The following is a 15,171-nucleotide window of genomic DNA, read 5'->3' as shown; positions in this document are numbered from 1 at the left end:
TTCACCATTCAACTCCAGGTGACTATCGGATCATTACTCTACTTAGTTTTTCTTAGCCTTTAAAAAAAAAAAACTTTCTTGCTAATAATTGGTTTTCATTTTTCACTGTTGCCAAAAAAGAACAATAATGTTGTGTTATTAAAATACAAAAAAAATGTGCGCCTTTTAGAATCAGAAAACTGCGAATTAAAAAGGTGAGAGCATGAACCTAGAATCGGTGAAGCAGTATCTCGAAGGAGATAAGGAAAAGGAAAAGGAATCGGAAGTGGCGAATCTACCACCGAGATTCATCGAGAGATTCGTGGCGAAAGGAATTAAAGTAGATTTCATCGAGCATGGACGAATCGTCTGCTCCATGAAAGTCCAACCTCATCTCCTGGTAACTAATTTAAAAACCCTAATTTCTTCAATTTCTCGAGAAATTGATTTTGGAAAATTTGGTGTTGAGAAAAAAAAAAGAACGCAGGCAACTTCTTACACGGCGGAGCAACGGCGACTCTGGTGGACTTGATAGGATCTGCTGTGATTCACACGACGGGACTTCCACACACTGGAGTCTCAGTGGAGATCAATGTTTCTTACCTTGATTCTGCTTTCCTTGATGTAATTTCTTAAGATTCGTCAGAATTGAGGAAGAAATTAACCAAATTCATGTTAATTGTTATATGGTTGGTGGTTTTTTTTTTTTTTTTTTTTGTCTACAGGAAGAGATAGAGATTGAGTCCAAGGCTCTGCGTGTGGGTAAAGCTGTAGCAGTTGCGAGTGTTGAGCTGAGGAAGAAGAAGGATGGTAAGCTTATTGCTCAAGGTCGCCATACTAAGTACCTTGCTCCCCGTTCCAAGCTTTGAATCTTATACCTTAAACAATATGAATCGGTTTGTTTTATCTCATCGTTTGTGTTAATTACATTAAACTATGGTTTATTCTCTTTCTAATACTACTAAAAAGCTATGCTGAAGAAGTTTAAAATGGTTTGTATATCTACACTTTAAGCATAAACGTTTGCTATAATTCTAAACTATTATCACCGTACTCGTGCTACTCGTGTTTTAATAATGCCTTTTTCTTCTCCTCTGCTCGTACTATATTTGTCAGGATAATTACCCAAATCTAATGCTCTTCTGTATTTACTAGTTTAATTTAGTAGTAACTGACCTTGTAACCAGTCAGACTCTTAGTGAGTGAATGAATCACGTTTTACTAGCGTTTTCGATTTTAAATTTTGACATAGACAAACTAGCATTCTTTTATCTTGACATACTTTAACTCTTGTTAAAAATGAAAACAGGTTAGGATTATACTCTTTCTATAGTTATCTTTCTTTTCTTTAATAGACTGGCATTCTTTTGCTATAAACGTGTGCATTTGTAACTAACACCACTTTATAGTCTTTATTGCCCTGGCAACATTTTCTAACTTCACCTTTGCGATCGATTAACACGAGTTTAGTTAAAGATCAGACTAATGGTGAAAAAGGTGAAAACACAATCATGATAAGGACAAAGATATGGTGGTGGATCAGTGTTGTCGTTAATAATATTGGTTGAGATGATTTTTTTCTTCTTTTTGTTTGTTTGTTTGTTTGTGTTACTATCCAATAGCTATCTCGGTAGGATAAAGTACGATTAATTACACGATGCGTAGAAACTGTTTAGTCATTTATAAACCCGTTATATAATGCCAGAATCGTAAGTTAATTAACAACTTTTGAATGGTGTCTCGTAAAGCTTCAACGATCTTAGCATAGATATGAAATACTGAATTGAATTCGATTCTTTATCATAAAATTAAAATATGTAGCTATTAATTTAGAACTGGCTTCGAATGGCGACCATTGTTCCATCCCGCCCTGCAGGTAACAGTAACAAATTTTTTTACATATACTATATATTATACATTTTTATAACTGTTAGAACCGCACCGCAGTTAAACCGCTTGTTCCGCACCGCTCAAGCCGCAGTCACCATTCGGATAGGGCTGGGCATTATTACTCGTTATTCGCCTTAAACTTGGTACTTGACTCATAACCGTCTTGAAAATTCAAGTACTCGGTGTTGTCAAAGCAAGTAACAAGTCGACAATTTTCATTATTTGCAAGACCAAGTCAAGTATCAAGTATCACTATTATTTTTAGTACTTGACTCGTTACGCCCTGTTACTTGTCCTACTACTTGCTATTTGTTACATGATCTATTAGTTACTTGTTTATATTTGTTCTTTTACTTGTATTTAGGATTCGACACAAATACTCATTACTTTTTTTATACTTGTTAGTTGTTTCGTATTCATCTTGACTTTTAAATAATCGTTGTCTTCTAGTCACCTAAAGAGACAAATAAAAAATATATATGCATATTTCGATATAAACATTGTATAATTTCCACGATAACAAAAATGTCTTCTCTAAATAAGTAACATGTAATAACAAGTCATATAACTAAATTTTCAAATAGAATAAACAAAACAAATTTTTATGTCTATTTTTAATAGAGTATTATTTAGTAAGTAGTTCTTAAATATTCCCAAACACTCGTAAATAGTTCACAAATACTCGTAAATAATAAGTAATAGAGTAAGACAAGTAACTTGCAAGTAATTTATTTTTGATCAAGTACTTGAAATAGCAAGTACTCGTTTTTAACAAGGCAAGTACAAATCAAAAATTTCATTACTCGTATAAGGCAAGTCAAGTCGCAAGTATACGTAAAATAGCAAGTAACCGCCTTGTGCCGTCCTACATTCGGAGCCTAAAGCTCGAAAATTGCATGATAATTTATTATGGAGTAAATAGTATTCTAGTTTCTTTATTCTATTCCAAATTTAAAGTTACTGTAAGTAAGTGAAATGCTACAACTGACAACACGTTTTCGATGTGAGATACCTAACAAAACGGGTGTTAACATTTAAAATTTTAATGATATCATAAGAAAAATGCGCTCTAAATAATAATTTATATTATTATTTGCAAAGTAAATTTTTAGAATTGAATTCTCGCTTTAAAAGTTAGAGATATCATTTATATTCTTAATGAATAAAAGATATAACTAAATTAAAAAATAAAAACGAAATTTTAATTTATTTGATTAGGTAATTGATTAAAATTAATAATAGTAAGAATTATCCAAAATCTGAAAATATAATTTTAAAAATAAATAAATTCAGTATATATTGTATTGTTATCTGAAAAAGTCTTTTAGTAAAAAGTTAAAAACATGAATTATATAACTAAATATTAATCAAATAAAATTCTTAATTATAATTAAAATAGAATATTGAATTATCCAAAATCTAAAAATATAATTAAAAAAGAGATAATTTATATATATATATATATATATATTGTATTGTTATCTGAAAAAGTATTTTATTAAAAAGTTAAAACATAAATTATATAATTAAATATTAATCAAATAAAAAATTAATTATATAATTAAAAATATAATATAAAGTTATTTTAATATTTATTTTAGTATAATGAATATAGTATACAAATAACTTTTCAAAAATTATAAAAATGTTTAAGTCTGCATCACAGACAAAACACCTACTAGTATAGTATTATTACTACGTACTGTAAAATAATAAACATTGAAAATCCAAAATTTACATTATAAAAAGAAATCCTCCAAGAAAAAGTCAAGACTCATAGATGAGAAGATTAAAAAAGTATAAATCAGTGGTCATGGTGTGTTGAGTTAGTGCGTCCCCTCACAGTTTCAATCTTCATCCCAAACACGCATTTTAGACTTTTCAATTCCAAGATTGCGAGAATGATTAATCCTTCAGGTAATGCTTGTCCTGTATCTGCCTTCGTTTACCACTAGACAAATACAAACACTTTGAAAATAATAAATAAATATATTCTTCTTTAAGTTTCTCTCTCTTGTTGGTTTGTTAAATTTGTTTGCTATAGAAGGAACGCGAGATGTCTCTAGTGGTGGATGTAAATCACTTAGTCTCAACCATCTCCTCATTGCTTCTCTTGGTGGCCTTGCCGCGGCCGCTGCTGCTTTTGCCGGAGAATCTTTCCTTCGCCGAAGGAGAACTCATCAAGGTGTTTGTATGGGGAATAAAGATCAGAAAATAGCCCCTTTGATCGGGAGGAAAGATTCAAGTCGACGATCAAATCTCGAGAGATTCTCTTACTATGTTGGTACGTATTCATGCATCTCTGCTACATTTTCAAGAAGGAACTTTGTTAATCTTTAACCCAAAACAAAATTTGCTAATAGTTTCAAGTAAGAAGAATAAAATAGAATTGATATTGACCAAGAGATTATAATAATAGGAAAATTATTGTATTTATTGGGAAGATGAAAAATAAATAATGATACTACTATTCGCTGCACATGGAAAGGATATGTACAAATCCGAATTGATGAGGGCTTATTGAAGTTTTGATACTACCGAAGCTTATAATATAACATTATCATTTAAGATTTTGGCATGGTTTTTCAAATTTAAGATATTCTTTATTTTAATATTATGTTATACTTTGAAATATTTAACTAGAATTCTTTTTTTTTTTTTTTGTGAAACACTAGAATTCTTGAAATATCTAATTCTTACCCAAGTCTATAACTTATGGTGATGGGGGCTTTAATAAATTACATACACGTACTACTTTCTCCATAAATGCTAGAGAGACCTTTCACAAAAAGGGGGGCCTTTTGTAAATTTTTCTGTAAAATTTCAATATTTTACTAAGCAGTTATATTGATCCTTTCTATAAGAAGCGTTGCATATGTATATTTTTAATAAGTGTTAACATATATGCAAAATGCAGCAAGGCAGCTAGGAATTGAGGATCCAGATGAATGCCCACAACTATGCAAACTGGCAAATGCATATTTAATGAAAACAAAAGGATATAATGAGAATGTGTATGAGTATTTGGTCAATGAAGCTGATACTGATTCTCTCTACATTCATCTACTTGAAGAATTTGAAAGATGCATTCTCACGTATTTTTCTTTCAACTGGACTCAATCTTCCAACCTCATCTCCCAGGTACTTCTTTTCATTTCTTAAAAAAAATGATTATGTGTTTATACAATTGTATTAGCTAAATTACTTATATTATTAACATGATTTATAGGGATTTTTCGAAATCATAGAATCATTCAAAGTTGTACTTTATTTGTTTAATTGCTGGTAATATTCAAAATTTCGCTGAGTGGAGTAGGTTAGACCATTACTAGTCTCCAATAATGCGTATGAATAGTCAATATTATCCTAACATTTCTCGTCAGTCTTTGATCTAATTTTCTCCCTCCATAACAATGACAGATTTTAAGCGACGAGTCGGATCAGAAAGTACCCAAACTCAAGGATTTCGTGATGGCAGCAACAAGGTGATTGGATGATTGTGCCATGTTCCATAACTCTAATTATATGGTCTCACAGCTAATTATATATACATTGATTGACTAATGCATATACCTATATATGAATTGCATAATCATCACGCGCGTTTCTAGTGTTTGCCTTTGAGGTGACAATTTCATTGCTGTGGTAATGATTCCAACTTATTTATTTTAAATGTATTATCATCATTAACAATTAAAAAAATATATTGTAGAACTTATTGACCATTTTTAATAAAAAAAATCGTATATTCATTAGTTTTATAACTTTTGTTTAATGTAATTAATTCAGAAAACAGAGGTTCGAGAGAGTAACAAAAGAACTAAAGGTGAAAAGGGTATTTTCAACATTAGTAGAAGAGATGAAAGCCATCAACATCAGCAGTAGCGGTGGAAGCGGTGAGCCACACTGTACGGAAGTAATGTCTCCGGTGGCTCACAACAAACGTAGCCCCGTTCTACTCCTCATGGGTGGCGGAATGGGCGCCGGAAAGAGCACCGTCCTCAAAGATATCCTCCAAGAGTATAGTTTAATAAAAAAAAATCGTGTGCTTGTATTTTATCTATATGCATGTAGTTATACAAACTAAATTATATTTTTATAGGCCGTTTTGGTCGGAGGCAGGGGGCGACGCAGTGGTGATAGAAGCGGATGCGTTTAAGGAGACGGATGTTATTTATAGAGCTCTTAGTTCTAGAGGTCACCACGACGACATGCTTCAAACTGCTGAATTGGTACGTTCATTATTTAAAAATCTCATATAGTTCAATGACAAACGTAAACTACAACAAACGTGGGAGATTAGAATGCATTATATATTTATATTATGTTCATTTTCTTTAACATGTTACATATTTTTGATTGCTCCTTTTATATATATAGGTTCACCAATCATCTACAGATGCTGCATCGTCCTTACTAGTAACAGCATTAAACGAAGGACGTGATGTGATAATGGATGGAACCTTAGCATGGGCGCCATTCCTGGAACAAACGATCACAATGGCTAGGAACGTCCACAAACATAGATATCGAATGGGCGTAGGCTACAAGGTATCTGAAGACGGTACAACAACCGAAGAATATTGGAGACAAGAAACAGAACAAAATGGGAAACAACAAAACTTGAAACCTTATAGAATCGAGCTGGTCGGTGTGATTTGTGATGCTTATCTCGCCGTAGTAAGAGGCATACGGTAAAAAAAACAAATTTGATAAAATTTATGTTCATAAAACATTCTCCATGTATTCGATTCATATTGGATTTATTGTGCTTGTACTTTGACAGGAGAGCTCTAATGGTGAAGAGAGCAGTGAGAGTGAGATCTCAGCTCCAATCACACAAGAATTTTGCTAATGCATTTCCAAAGTATTGTAAGCTTGTTGATGACGCCAGGCTTTACTGCACCAATGCTGTTGCTGGTCCTCCACAGGTAAACACGTGAAAGTGAATATATCAATATTAACGTTGTCTTTTACCTTAAAGGATACAAACACATTTTTTTAACTTGGATTTAATGATCAGCTTATAGCATGGAAATCTGGAAATAGTAACCTTCTGGTGGATCCAGAGGAGATTGAATGTCTGAAACGGGTCAGCAATCTTAACCCGGATGCAGAGTCCATTAACGAGCTTTACACGGATCCGAACGTATTAAGCAAGCCCGGTTCAGTTTGGAATGATATCGTTTTAGCCCCATCTAGGCCCAAGCTTCAGAAGCAACTTACCGATGCCATCAGGAAAATTGAAAAGGCTCAAGCGACTAAGTGAATGATATTGTTAACTAGCCTTAAAAATGGTTGTCTCTTGCTAATCTCGAGCTATTTTCGTTGGTACTTTTGTCTTATTTTGTTTTTCTAGTCCAAATACCAATAAAATTAATAAATGGATTTTTGCAAATTTTCTACTACTTAATATGCGTATTTGAATAAAATTTTACAAATTAATTACTAACATAACTAGGTTTTGGACATATAATTTTCCTCATAATGTAATTTACAAATGTTACTAAACTAAAGAATCGCTCTAGATATTTCACGCAAGACATAAAATGTCATGGAAATAATACTGTAACTTATAAGTCTCATGTTATTCCATTTACCAATCAGTGTGGATTTTTAGTGATTCATATATATATATATACATTGTATAATCAATACTATTAAAACAGAAGCAATTTTTATCTACTTACAAATAGTCTAGGTTGGACCATTATATTTAACTATATTTCCTATTATTTCTATTCATATCTAATTTAATTATTAAATATACATCATACCTAAAATTAAGGAACTAACTAATTAATCTGTTATTTTTTAAACTAATGAATTTAATTTATGTTAATTCGAAATTTAAATAACTAATCAATTATATTTTAGTTATTAATGTAATAAATACTTATATATATATATATATATATATATATATATATCTATTCATTTGTATATATATAACTATATATTAATCCAAATGCAAAAAAAAAAAAAACAAATTGTTCAAAACCCTCACCAAATACATAAAAATATATTTTTTATAGTTAGAGTATTATTAAAAAGAAAAAATAATATATATATATATGATAAAATAAATATTTATAGTAATTATACGATGAAACAAGTTACTGTTGATAGCTTTATGAATATATTTTTTACGGGTTACTCAAAGAGACATGTAACATATATATCAAATATAAACTAATTGAACAAATATATTAACAAAAATATATCATAAAACATTACATTAACATGAATCGATGCCAGAGAGGGTTAATATTTTAATTATTTAAAAATATAATTATATATATAAATTATAAAAATTAAGAACTAAATATAATAAAAATATATATCAAAATAAAATAATAAATATTTACATTTCTAATGCGAATAATGAAATTAACTTTTAAATTTAAAATAAGCCATAGACAAAACATCAAAAAGTATCTAATAACATGTGAATAACAAAAGTAAACTAACTAAATAAATAAATAATTTTTTTTTGCAAACGTAAATTATTAATTTGTAATAGACGTATATACATTATTGATGCTAAAATCTATTTCATTTTTAGTATGCATCCTCTCAAATATTGATCCATTAACAAGATGGAATTTTTGTTGGACTAAAATTGTATTTAAATTGGAGTATCACTTTTTATAATATATTCACTATTCATCTGAACATTGATGAATATATATTACAATACTCTAAATATAATAATAAATCAAACCGAATTACATATTGGGTCATCTACCAGCTCAACCGATAACCAGATCTCGGGTTTTAGCGGTTGTTACGGGTTTTTTTAAATTTTTAAATAACAGTTTTTTTTTAAACTAAAATGGATTACATATGAGCCACCGAATTTGCCAATTTTACTGCGGGTCGGGTCGAGTTTCAAAACATTGAATATAATATTTCATTTGTAATATCTAAGTGTAGATATAATTAAAATACAAATTTATATCAAATAAACTTGGAATGTTTCGGAAATGATCCCGCGCTTTGAAAGCGCGGATCAAAATCTAGTTTGTATTACAGGAGGTGTTATAATTGACAAACGTGAATAACAAAATAAAAATTCTAGAGTTTCCAAGTGTGGACTGAAATAAAGTTGGGCCCTGAAAGACTACAAAGAAACAGTAATGGGCTGGGCCGAAAAGAACCCTAATTAACAAACATAGTCACCATATATATCAGTGTCGCCGCAAGAAACTGGCTCACGCTTTGCAAAGACCTAATAAAACTTCCTCAAGCCGTTTAGGGTTTTATCGTTTTGCTGAGATCTAACCATGGTGAGTTCTCCATTCTCAGTCCCTGAATCTTAGCTTCATTGTCTTATCCTGTTACTTTGCTAAAAAAAACTATCTGTGTAGGCGGATGTTGAACCAGAGGTTGCTGCAGCTGGAGTCCCAAAGAAGAGGACGTTCAAGAAGTTTGCCTTCAAAGGAGTCGATCTCGATGCTCTTCTCGACATGTCTACTGATGATCTTGTCAAGCTCTTCCCTTCTCGTATTCGCAGAAGGTAAACACATACAGAAAACTTCGAACGAGATTGTGTAATGAATGTTTTATGTTTTGTTCTGACAGTTATCTTTGTCTGAAAATTGGTTTAGGTTCTCTAGAGGTTTGACCAGGAAGCCAATGGCTCTCATTAAGAAGCTGCGTAAGGCTGTAAGTCATTTCTATCTCTCTGTTGGCTTAGTTGAATGGTTAATTATGTTATTCATAGTTATATATTAGCTAAGAGTCTCATTTGTAAACATTTTCAGACAGATTGTATCTTCTAGCCTGTTCATGTAATGGTTGTATATGTTGTCATAGTTTACATTTCATATGCTAGTTTAAAACAAGAGTTGGTTCTTGTAGTTTTAGGATCTGTCTTGTTTCTTTTTCTAATTTAAATATCTTGTATATAGATTATAACATGCTGAATGTTACATTCTACTTAGGTAGCCATTTAACACTATTTATGTTTGATTTTAATAAATAGAAAAGGGAGGCACCACAGGGTGAGAAGCCAGAGCCAGTGAGAACCCACCTGAGGAACATGATCATTGTCCCAGAGATGATTGGAAGCATCATTGGAGTGTACAACGGAAAGACGTTTAACCAAGTCGAGATCAAGCCTGAGATGATTGGTCACTACCTGGCTGAGTTCTCCATCTCATACAAGCCGGTTAAGCACGGTAGGCCTGGTGTTGGTGCTACCCACTCCTCAAGGTTCATTCCTCTCAAGTGAAGACCTTATATTACTGTTCGGGGAATGTGTTCCATTGTTATATGGTCTTTGCTTTGATTTTGTCTTTATGTATGCGGATCCTTTTTTGCATTTGTTTTTGCTTTATGAATGAAACTACTTTTAGACACTTTGTTAAATCTATTTTGCTCATGCATTTTCATTATTTTTTTCAAGGTTTAAAAAAATTATTCAACTAATTTTAAGTATAATAATACAATTGTGAGAAATTGTTTAAGGTTATATAGAGTCAGAACTTTTATAAATTTTAAAAACTACAAAATTTACTAAATATCAGTATCAAAAAAATTAGTAAATTAAACATGAATTTAATCTTGCCATTATGTAATTTTATAGATATGTATATATCAAATCAAGAACATTCAAAGTTTTGGAGAGATGATTTTATGCATGACTACTTCTCTCTCCGGATTTTGCACTTGTTCATAAATTTTTGAAGATGGGTCTTCTTCCTGGTTTGATTTTGTGTAATAGAAAGCTTTTGCATTCTATTTCTTCAAGCATTCCATCCGTCTTTTCCGGAATCATATTGCCTACATATAGTTTGCTGAATGGCCCTTATGTGAATTCTTTCAAGCAGACCACATTACACGTATTGAACAGACGGGCTTGGCTTATAGCATTGGACTTGATCGTTTAACAATTGTAACCTTCCTTGTATAGTTATTGGGCTTGAGCCGGTTAAGTTGTAAATCTCAATTCATCAGATTTTGACTAGTCTTCTTCCATTCACAAAGGTCTTTGGTGAATGCCACAACTCGCCTCACTCGGAACCTTGGTGCATTCCCATCGATCACATGATGAAAATGAGCATCTACGGACAAAAATTTATTCTTTTAATATTGTCTTTGCTGGCTAATTACATTTAAAATTTAAAAAGAATTAACATGTAGCATAAACTCACAAGTGACTCTACATGTTAATTTTATGTTGTCTTTAATCAAAATACGTAAGATATATTATGGGTTTTATTAATAATAATAATAATAACTGTATAGTCTGTGTGTGAATCGAGAAGACCTCCATTCAAACTTCATTTTTATCGTCGATACTATGTAGAAAATGGATATGTTTGCCACTTATGAATATTAACGATAATTTTAGCTTCCTGAAGAACCCTCTAGAGCGTCAACTTGTCAAATTAATTATTGTCCCCATCAAACATCGAACATGCTTCTGCCTGATCCGAGTAGTTGATATAAATATTAAACTACTTCTAGTAGAAACATTTCAACGTAATTGATTGTACAAATGTTTGTGTTTACACATACATATTTAGACATTTTCTATATATATGCATGCATGTAACGTTGAAGCGATACATTTATGAAACTTTGATTTGTTCGTTTGGGATCTCCATGTGCTTCGCTTCCCCAATCAATTTACATTCTCAGATTTCTTTATGTATTATATTATTAGTGAATATTACACATTTCTGATAATTTTTAAACATTGAACATCAAATTAATAAAGCTAACTATCAGAGTGTTGAGACATACGGTAGGTCCATTATAATAGCAACCACCATAAACAAAGTCCGTAATTATTGTACTATATCGGACAAACATATGTTTGATATATTTGCATAATTTGGTTTTTGATCTACAAGTTTGTGAAGACCTACCTTATATCATATATGTGTCACTGTCGGTAACATTTAATTTGTTTATTAGTTACATGTACATAAGTTTGTCTATAATTATGACTTTTAATCCTGTAAAATTTGGTTGGTAGCAGTGTTTTGAAACCCGACTCGGACCCGCGGTTGAACCGGTAAACCCGGTGACCCAGAAAAAATCCGGTTTGGATTTTGTTAAAAACCCAATATTTAAAAACCTACAAAAACCCGAAAAAATCCACTAAAACCCGGAACCCGATACCGGTTGAACCACCGGTTAACCCAATAAATAACTTTTACGTCATTTTTTAGCTTTTAGATTATGTATTATATTCTAAGATTCCAATTAAGAAGTTAGTTACTGACAAAAAAAAGTTAAGTTTTCCGTTTTCATTTTTATATTTGTGATTTTTAGATTTTGATAAAATATTCACTATACCACTTGAAGAAAGTGAAGTGAACAATGGTAGAGAGAACTAAATTTAGTTGATGTGATTTGGTGTTAGTTTATTTCTGATATTGACAATTTATTACAATGATCTTTTATTTTTGGTTTATTTTTAATTTGAAGTTTAATTTATTATTCACATTAGACATTTAAATATTTATGAATTTTATATCTTGATTTTTTTGTATATTCAGAAATTTTTAAATAGTCTAAACTATTTTTTGATATTTTGTATGTCAAATGAAAATAAAAACACAAAAATTAAAGTTAAGTATTTTCTAAATACTTTTTAAACATAAAATATATACATATCCAAAATATTATTTTATGTTTTAAAAAATATTTAGAAAATATTAAACTTTATTTTTTTATTTTTTTCATAGCTAATATATTATTATATAATAAAATTAATTCATTTATAAACCCGCGGTTGACCCGCGGTTGACCCGCGGTTGACCCAGTGACCCATCGACCTGGTAAGTCGTCCGGTTCAGTGTCCGGGTCGGGTTTAAAAACATTGGTTGGTAGACAATTTAATATTCCCAATTAGTATGATCAGAAATGAAAATACAATCAAAGGTGATTTCATCAAGAGACCCATCCAGATGCACATGGCATTGCTCCCCCTCTTCCCTATGGGTCCTATTTATTTATTTATTTTATTTCCTCCAGCCAAAGCCAGTTATCACTTTATGTACCAACAAATCAATATACCAACAAAGTGAATACTTTCCGCTAATTCATAATTATATTCGATATGATATAACATGTACATGTGTGTTGTCATTCTAATTAATTCGGTTTGAAAACTAATTCGTTTGGAGAAACTGTATTTCATGGTCAAATTCTCATTATATATACAATCTTCAGTTTCAAGATGTGCGAACCGAACATTCAACTCACTCAAATATAAAAAACACCACTATGTTTTGCATTCATTAAATATAGGGCATTTTCTAGTCATATTTACACATTCTTAGCAAAAAAAGGAAGATGAACACAAAAAGATGTTCAAATTATTACATATTTTCCATTACAAACGTCCCACAAATTTAACTTAAGTTCATTATCTACATAACACATATAATTCAGATCAAAACAGACAATTAAAAGAAACAGTAGATATTGAGCAATATTTTTCTTCGTAAAACACACAATTAACACTCATAGCTGTGTTAACCAAATATATGATCATGGCCACTTACGTTTTTAACTTCAAGTTCTGCTCTTGCACTTCCCCATTGCTCTCGGAGCTGAAATGTTTTACAATTGTTAAGCAACTAAAATTTCCAAATTGGTTATGTAATTATGTTATCTACGTTAGTAAGTGGATTATAGTTTTTGTATTTAAACAAGTAAACTGTTTAGACGATGTACAAAGCGCTAATATCAAAAATCATTGGTAGCAAATACATACCGAGGTTCTTTTTCAAAAAAAAAAAATACATACCGAGACCAATGGCGTCAGATCCTTTCATGAGACGTAAACGCTTGCATGTATCAACGAACATTCTAATAAATAAGTAAATTTAGAGAAAGGAGTTATTAAAATGATCAATAAAAAAGATCGAAAATTTATAGAAAAGAAGAAGAAGACGTACGGCCAAGGGACGTCGCCGACGAGCATCCAGTCACCGTCTTTGTCTTCGTAAGAGGGAACATAGTCCCAGCTGTTCACTAAATCCCTAACTTTCCGCTCATTCATGAAGTCTATCATTCCTTCTTCTCCTCCATTTTTTCCTTAATTTTTTTTAGCAACAATATTATTATTTTCAAAGAGCTTGATAAGATTTATATGATGCACGGAATCGTATATCTAGTAAGAAATATATATAATACAACGTATACATACCCATGGTAAAAGAACCGAACATGTTGGACAAAGCATTAGAGAGTTCGTCGTAGCTCTTATACATCTTTAAGTCGACTTTTCTCAAGTAAGGTGCTCCGTCCATCGAAACCTTTACAAACACCGCCGTCTCCGTGACACCGTTTGATTTTTGGCATGAACCCATCACGTTCTTCCGGTATGATCTCACCGGTGGCCATCCCACAACTTGTGCCCTATAAAATTATATATACAGAAAACTTGGAAACCGTTATGTTATACAAGGTCTCTAATTATATTTGTTATTCCTATACACTGTAGTTAGCTATCACCAATTGTTTTTTTTACCACCAGTTGATATGGTATAGACATATCAGTTCGATTGTTTGAGCTTCTTTAAAAAAATAACAAAGTTAAGTGATTTCATTGTTTTATGGGTTGCAGGAAAGATTTTATTTGTATATCAAGATTAGTTTTCCTTTTAACATGGGCGAGAAAAAGAAAATTAAGTGAAGATCGGAAAATAAATAGAAAAGGGAGAATGGTAAAATTACTTGGCAGGAGGCTTGGTAGGATCTTTGGGACATGTATTCTTTTCTTTAGAAACAGAAATCACGACGTCATGAGTCTTAGAAACTTCCTTGCTTTCAGGTTCATTGTTCAGATTGAGTTTCAGATCAACCGTCTCCGAGAATCCTCTCTTGGTTCCTGTCATTCCACCGGGAAGACCAAGACACAGCTCAGTCTCCTGAAGATTCAGGTCGATATTGCCCATCATTGTGAACCTCTATTCTTCTTCTCAATGTTTTTCTTCTTCTTGTGAAGGTGATGAGGAAGGTGGAACAATGTTTTAAGAAAAAAAAACAAAACACACACAAATAATACAAAGTGAGATGAGTCTCTATTATATCTCTCTGTAGGTGATAGCTGCATGTGTATGTCGTATTTAAGAGATATTTGGCTAAATGGTTTTCGACACGTGGATGAATCTCAACCCTTTGATAGTTTGATGAAGTGAACTTGTTCGACTTTACACTAATCACTAGTACTACTTAATAACTGTAATTTGTTATTGAATCTTTCCTGCAATTTATTTTGTTGGTAGTAAATGATTGCATTGCATTTGATTTGGACATTCTTAATTATTCTTATAG

General features: G+C 31.5%; 4 protein-coding genes across 5 annotated transcripts; 3 read left to right on the top strand and 1 right to left on the bottom strand.

Moving 5' to 3' along the window:
• The first annotated feature begins 118 nt into the window (after positions 1-118).
• On the top strand, positions 119-1,032 carry LOC103844272 (acyl-coenzyme A thioesterase 13). The gene is made up of 3 exons (XM_009121071.3): positions 119-379; positions 460-603; positions 705-1,032. The coding sequence occupies exons 1-3, from the start codon at positions 203-205 to the stop codon at positions 846-848; spliced, it is 465 nt and encodes a 154-aa protein (XP_009119319.1). The 5' UTR covers positions 119-202; the 3' UTR covers positions 849-1,032.
• A 2,545-nt stretch (positions 1,033-3,577) lies between these two features.
• On the top strand, positions 3,578-7,269 carry LOC103844273. 2 transcript variants are annotated; one of them, XM_009121072.3, is made up of 9 exons: positions 3,578-3,786; positions 3,914-4,153; positions 4,787-5,010; positions 5,290-5,354; positions 5,659-5,889; positions 5,972-6,101; positions 6,250-6,563; positions 6,656-6,800; positions 6,893-7,269. In XM_009121072.3, exons 1-9 carry the CDS (start codon positions 3,771-3,773, stop codon positions 7,136-7,138), a joined length of 1,611 nt encoding a protein of 536 aa, XP_009119320.1. In that variant the 5' UTR covers positions 3,578-3,770; the 3' UTR covers positions 7,139-7,269. The 2 variants fall into 2 exon arrangements, with proteins under 2 accessions (XP_009119320.1, XP_009119321.1); XM_009121073.3 differs by having other exon boundaries at positions 3,642-3,786; positions 3,917-4,153.
• A 1,759-nt stretch (positions 7,270-9,028) lies between these two features.
• LOC103844274 (40S ribosomal protein S15-1) lies at positions 9,029-10,270 on the top strand. Its single transcript, XM_009121074.3, has 4 exons — positions 9,029-9,158; positions 9,240-9,388; positions 9,480-9,537; positions 9,857-10,270. The coding sequence occupies exons 1-4, from the start codon at positions 9,156-9,158 to the stop codon at positions 10,103-10,105; spliced, it is 459 nt and encodes a 152-aa protein (XP_009119322.1). The 5' UTR covers positions 9,029-9,155; the 3' UTR covers positions 10,106-10,270.
• A 2,895-nt stretch (positions 10,271-13,165) lies between these two features.
• Positions 13,166-14,943, bottom strand: LOC103844275 (auxin-responsive protein IAA17). The gene is made up of 5 exons (XM_009121075.3): positions 14,572-14,943; positions 14,042-14,253; positions 13,791-13,929; positions 13,640-13,701; positions 13,166-13,442 (listed from the first exon to the last, which is right to left on the bottom strand). Exons 1-5 carry the CDS (start codon positions 14,793-14,795, stop codon positions 13,405-13,407), a joined length of 675 nt encoding a protein of 224 aa, XP_009119323.2. The 5' UTR covers positions 14,796-14,943; the 3' UTR covers positions 13,166-13,404.
• Positions 14,944-15,171: the final 228 nt, after the last annotated feature.

Source organism: Brassica rapa, chromosome A10, assembly GCF_000309985.2.
Source record: "Brassica rapa cultivar Chiifu-401-42 chromosome A10, CAAS_Brap_v3.01, whole genome shotgun sequence".
Taxonomy (NCBI): Eukaryota; Viridiplantae; Streptophyta; class Magnoliopsida; order Brassicales; family Brassicaceae; genus Brassica; species Brassica rapa.
Note: the sequence above shows the minus strand (reverse complement) of the source record. Positions and strands in the feature narration are given on the sequence as shown.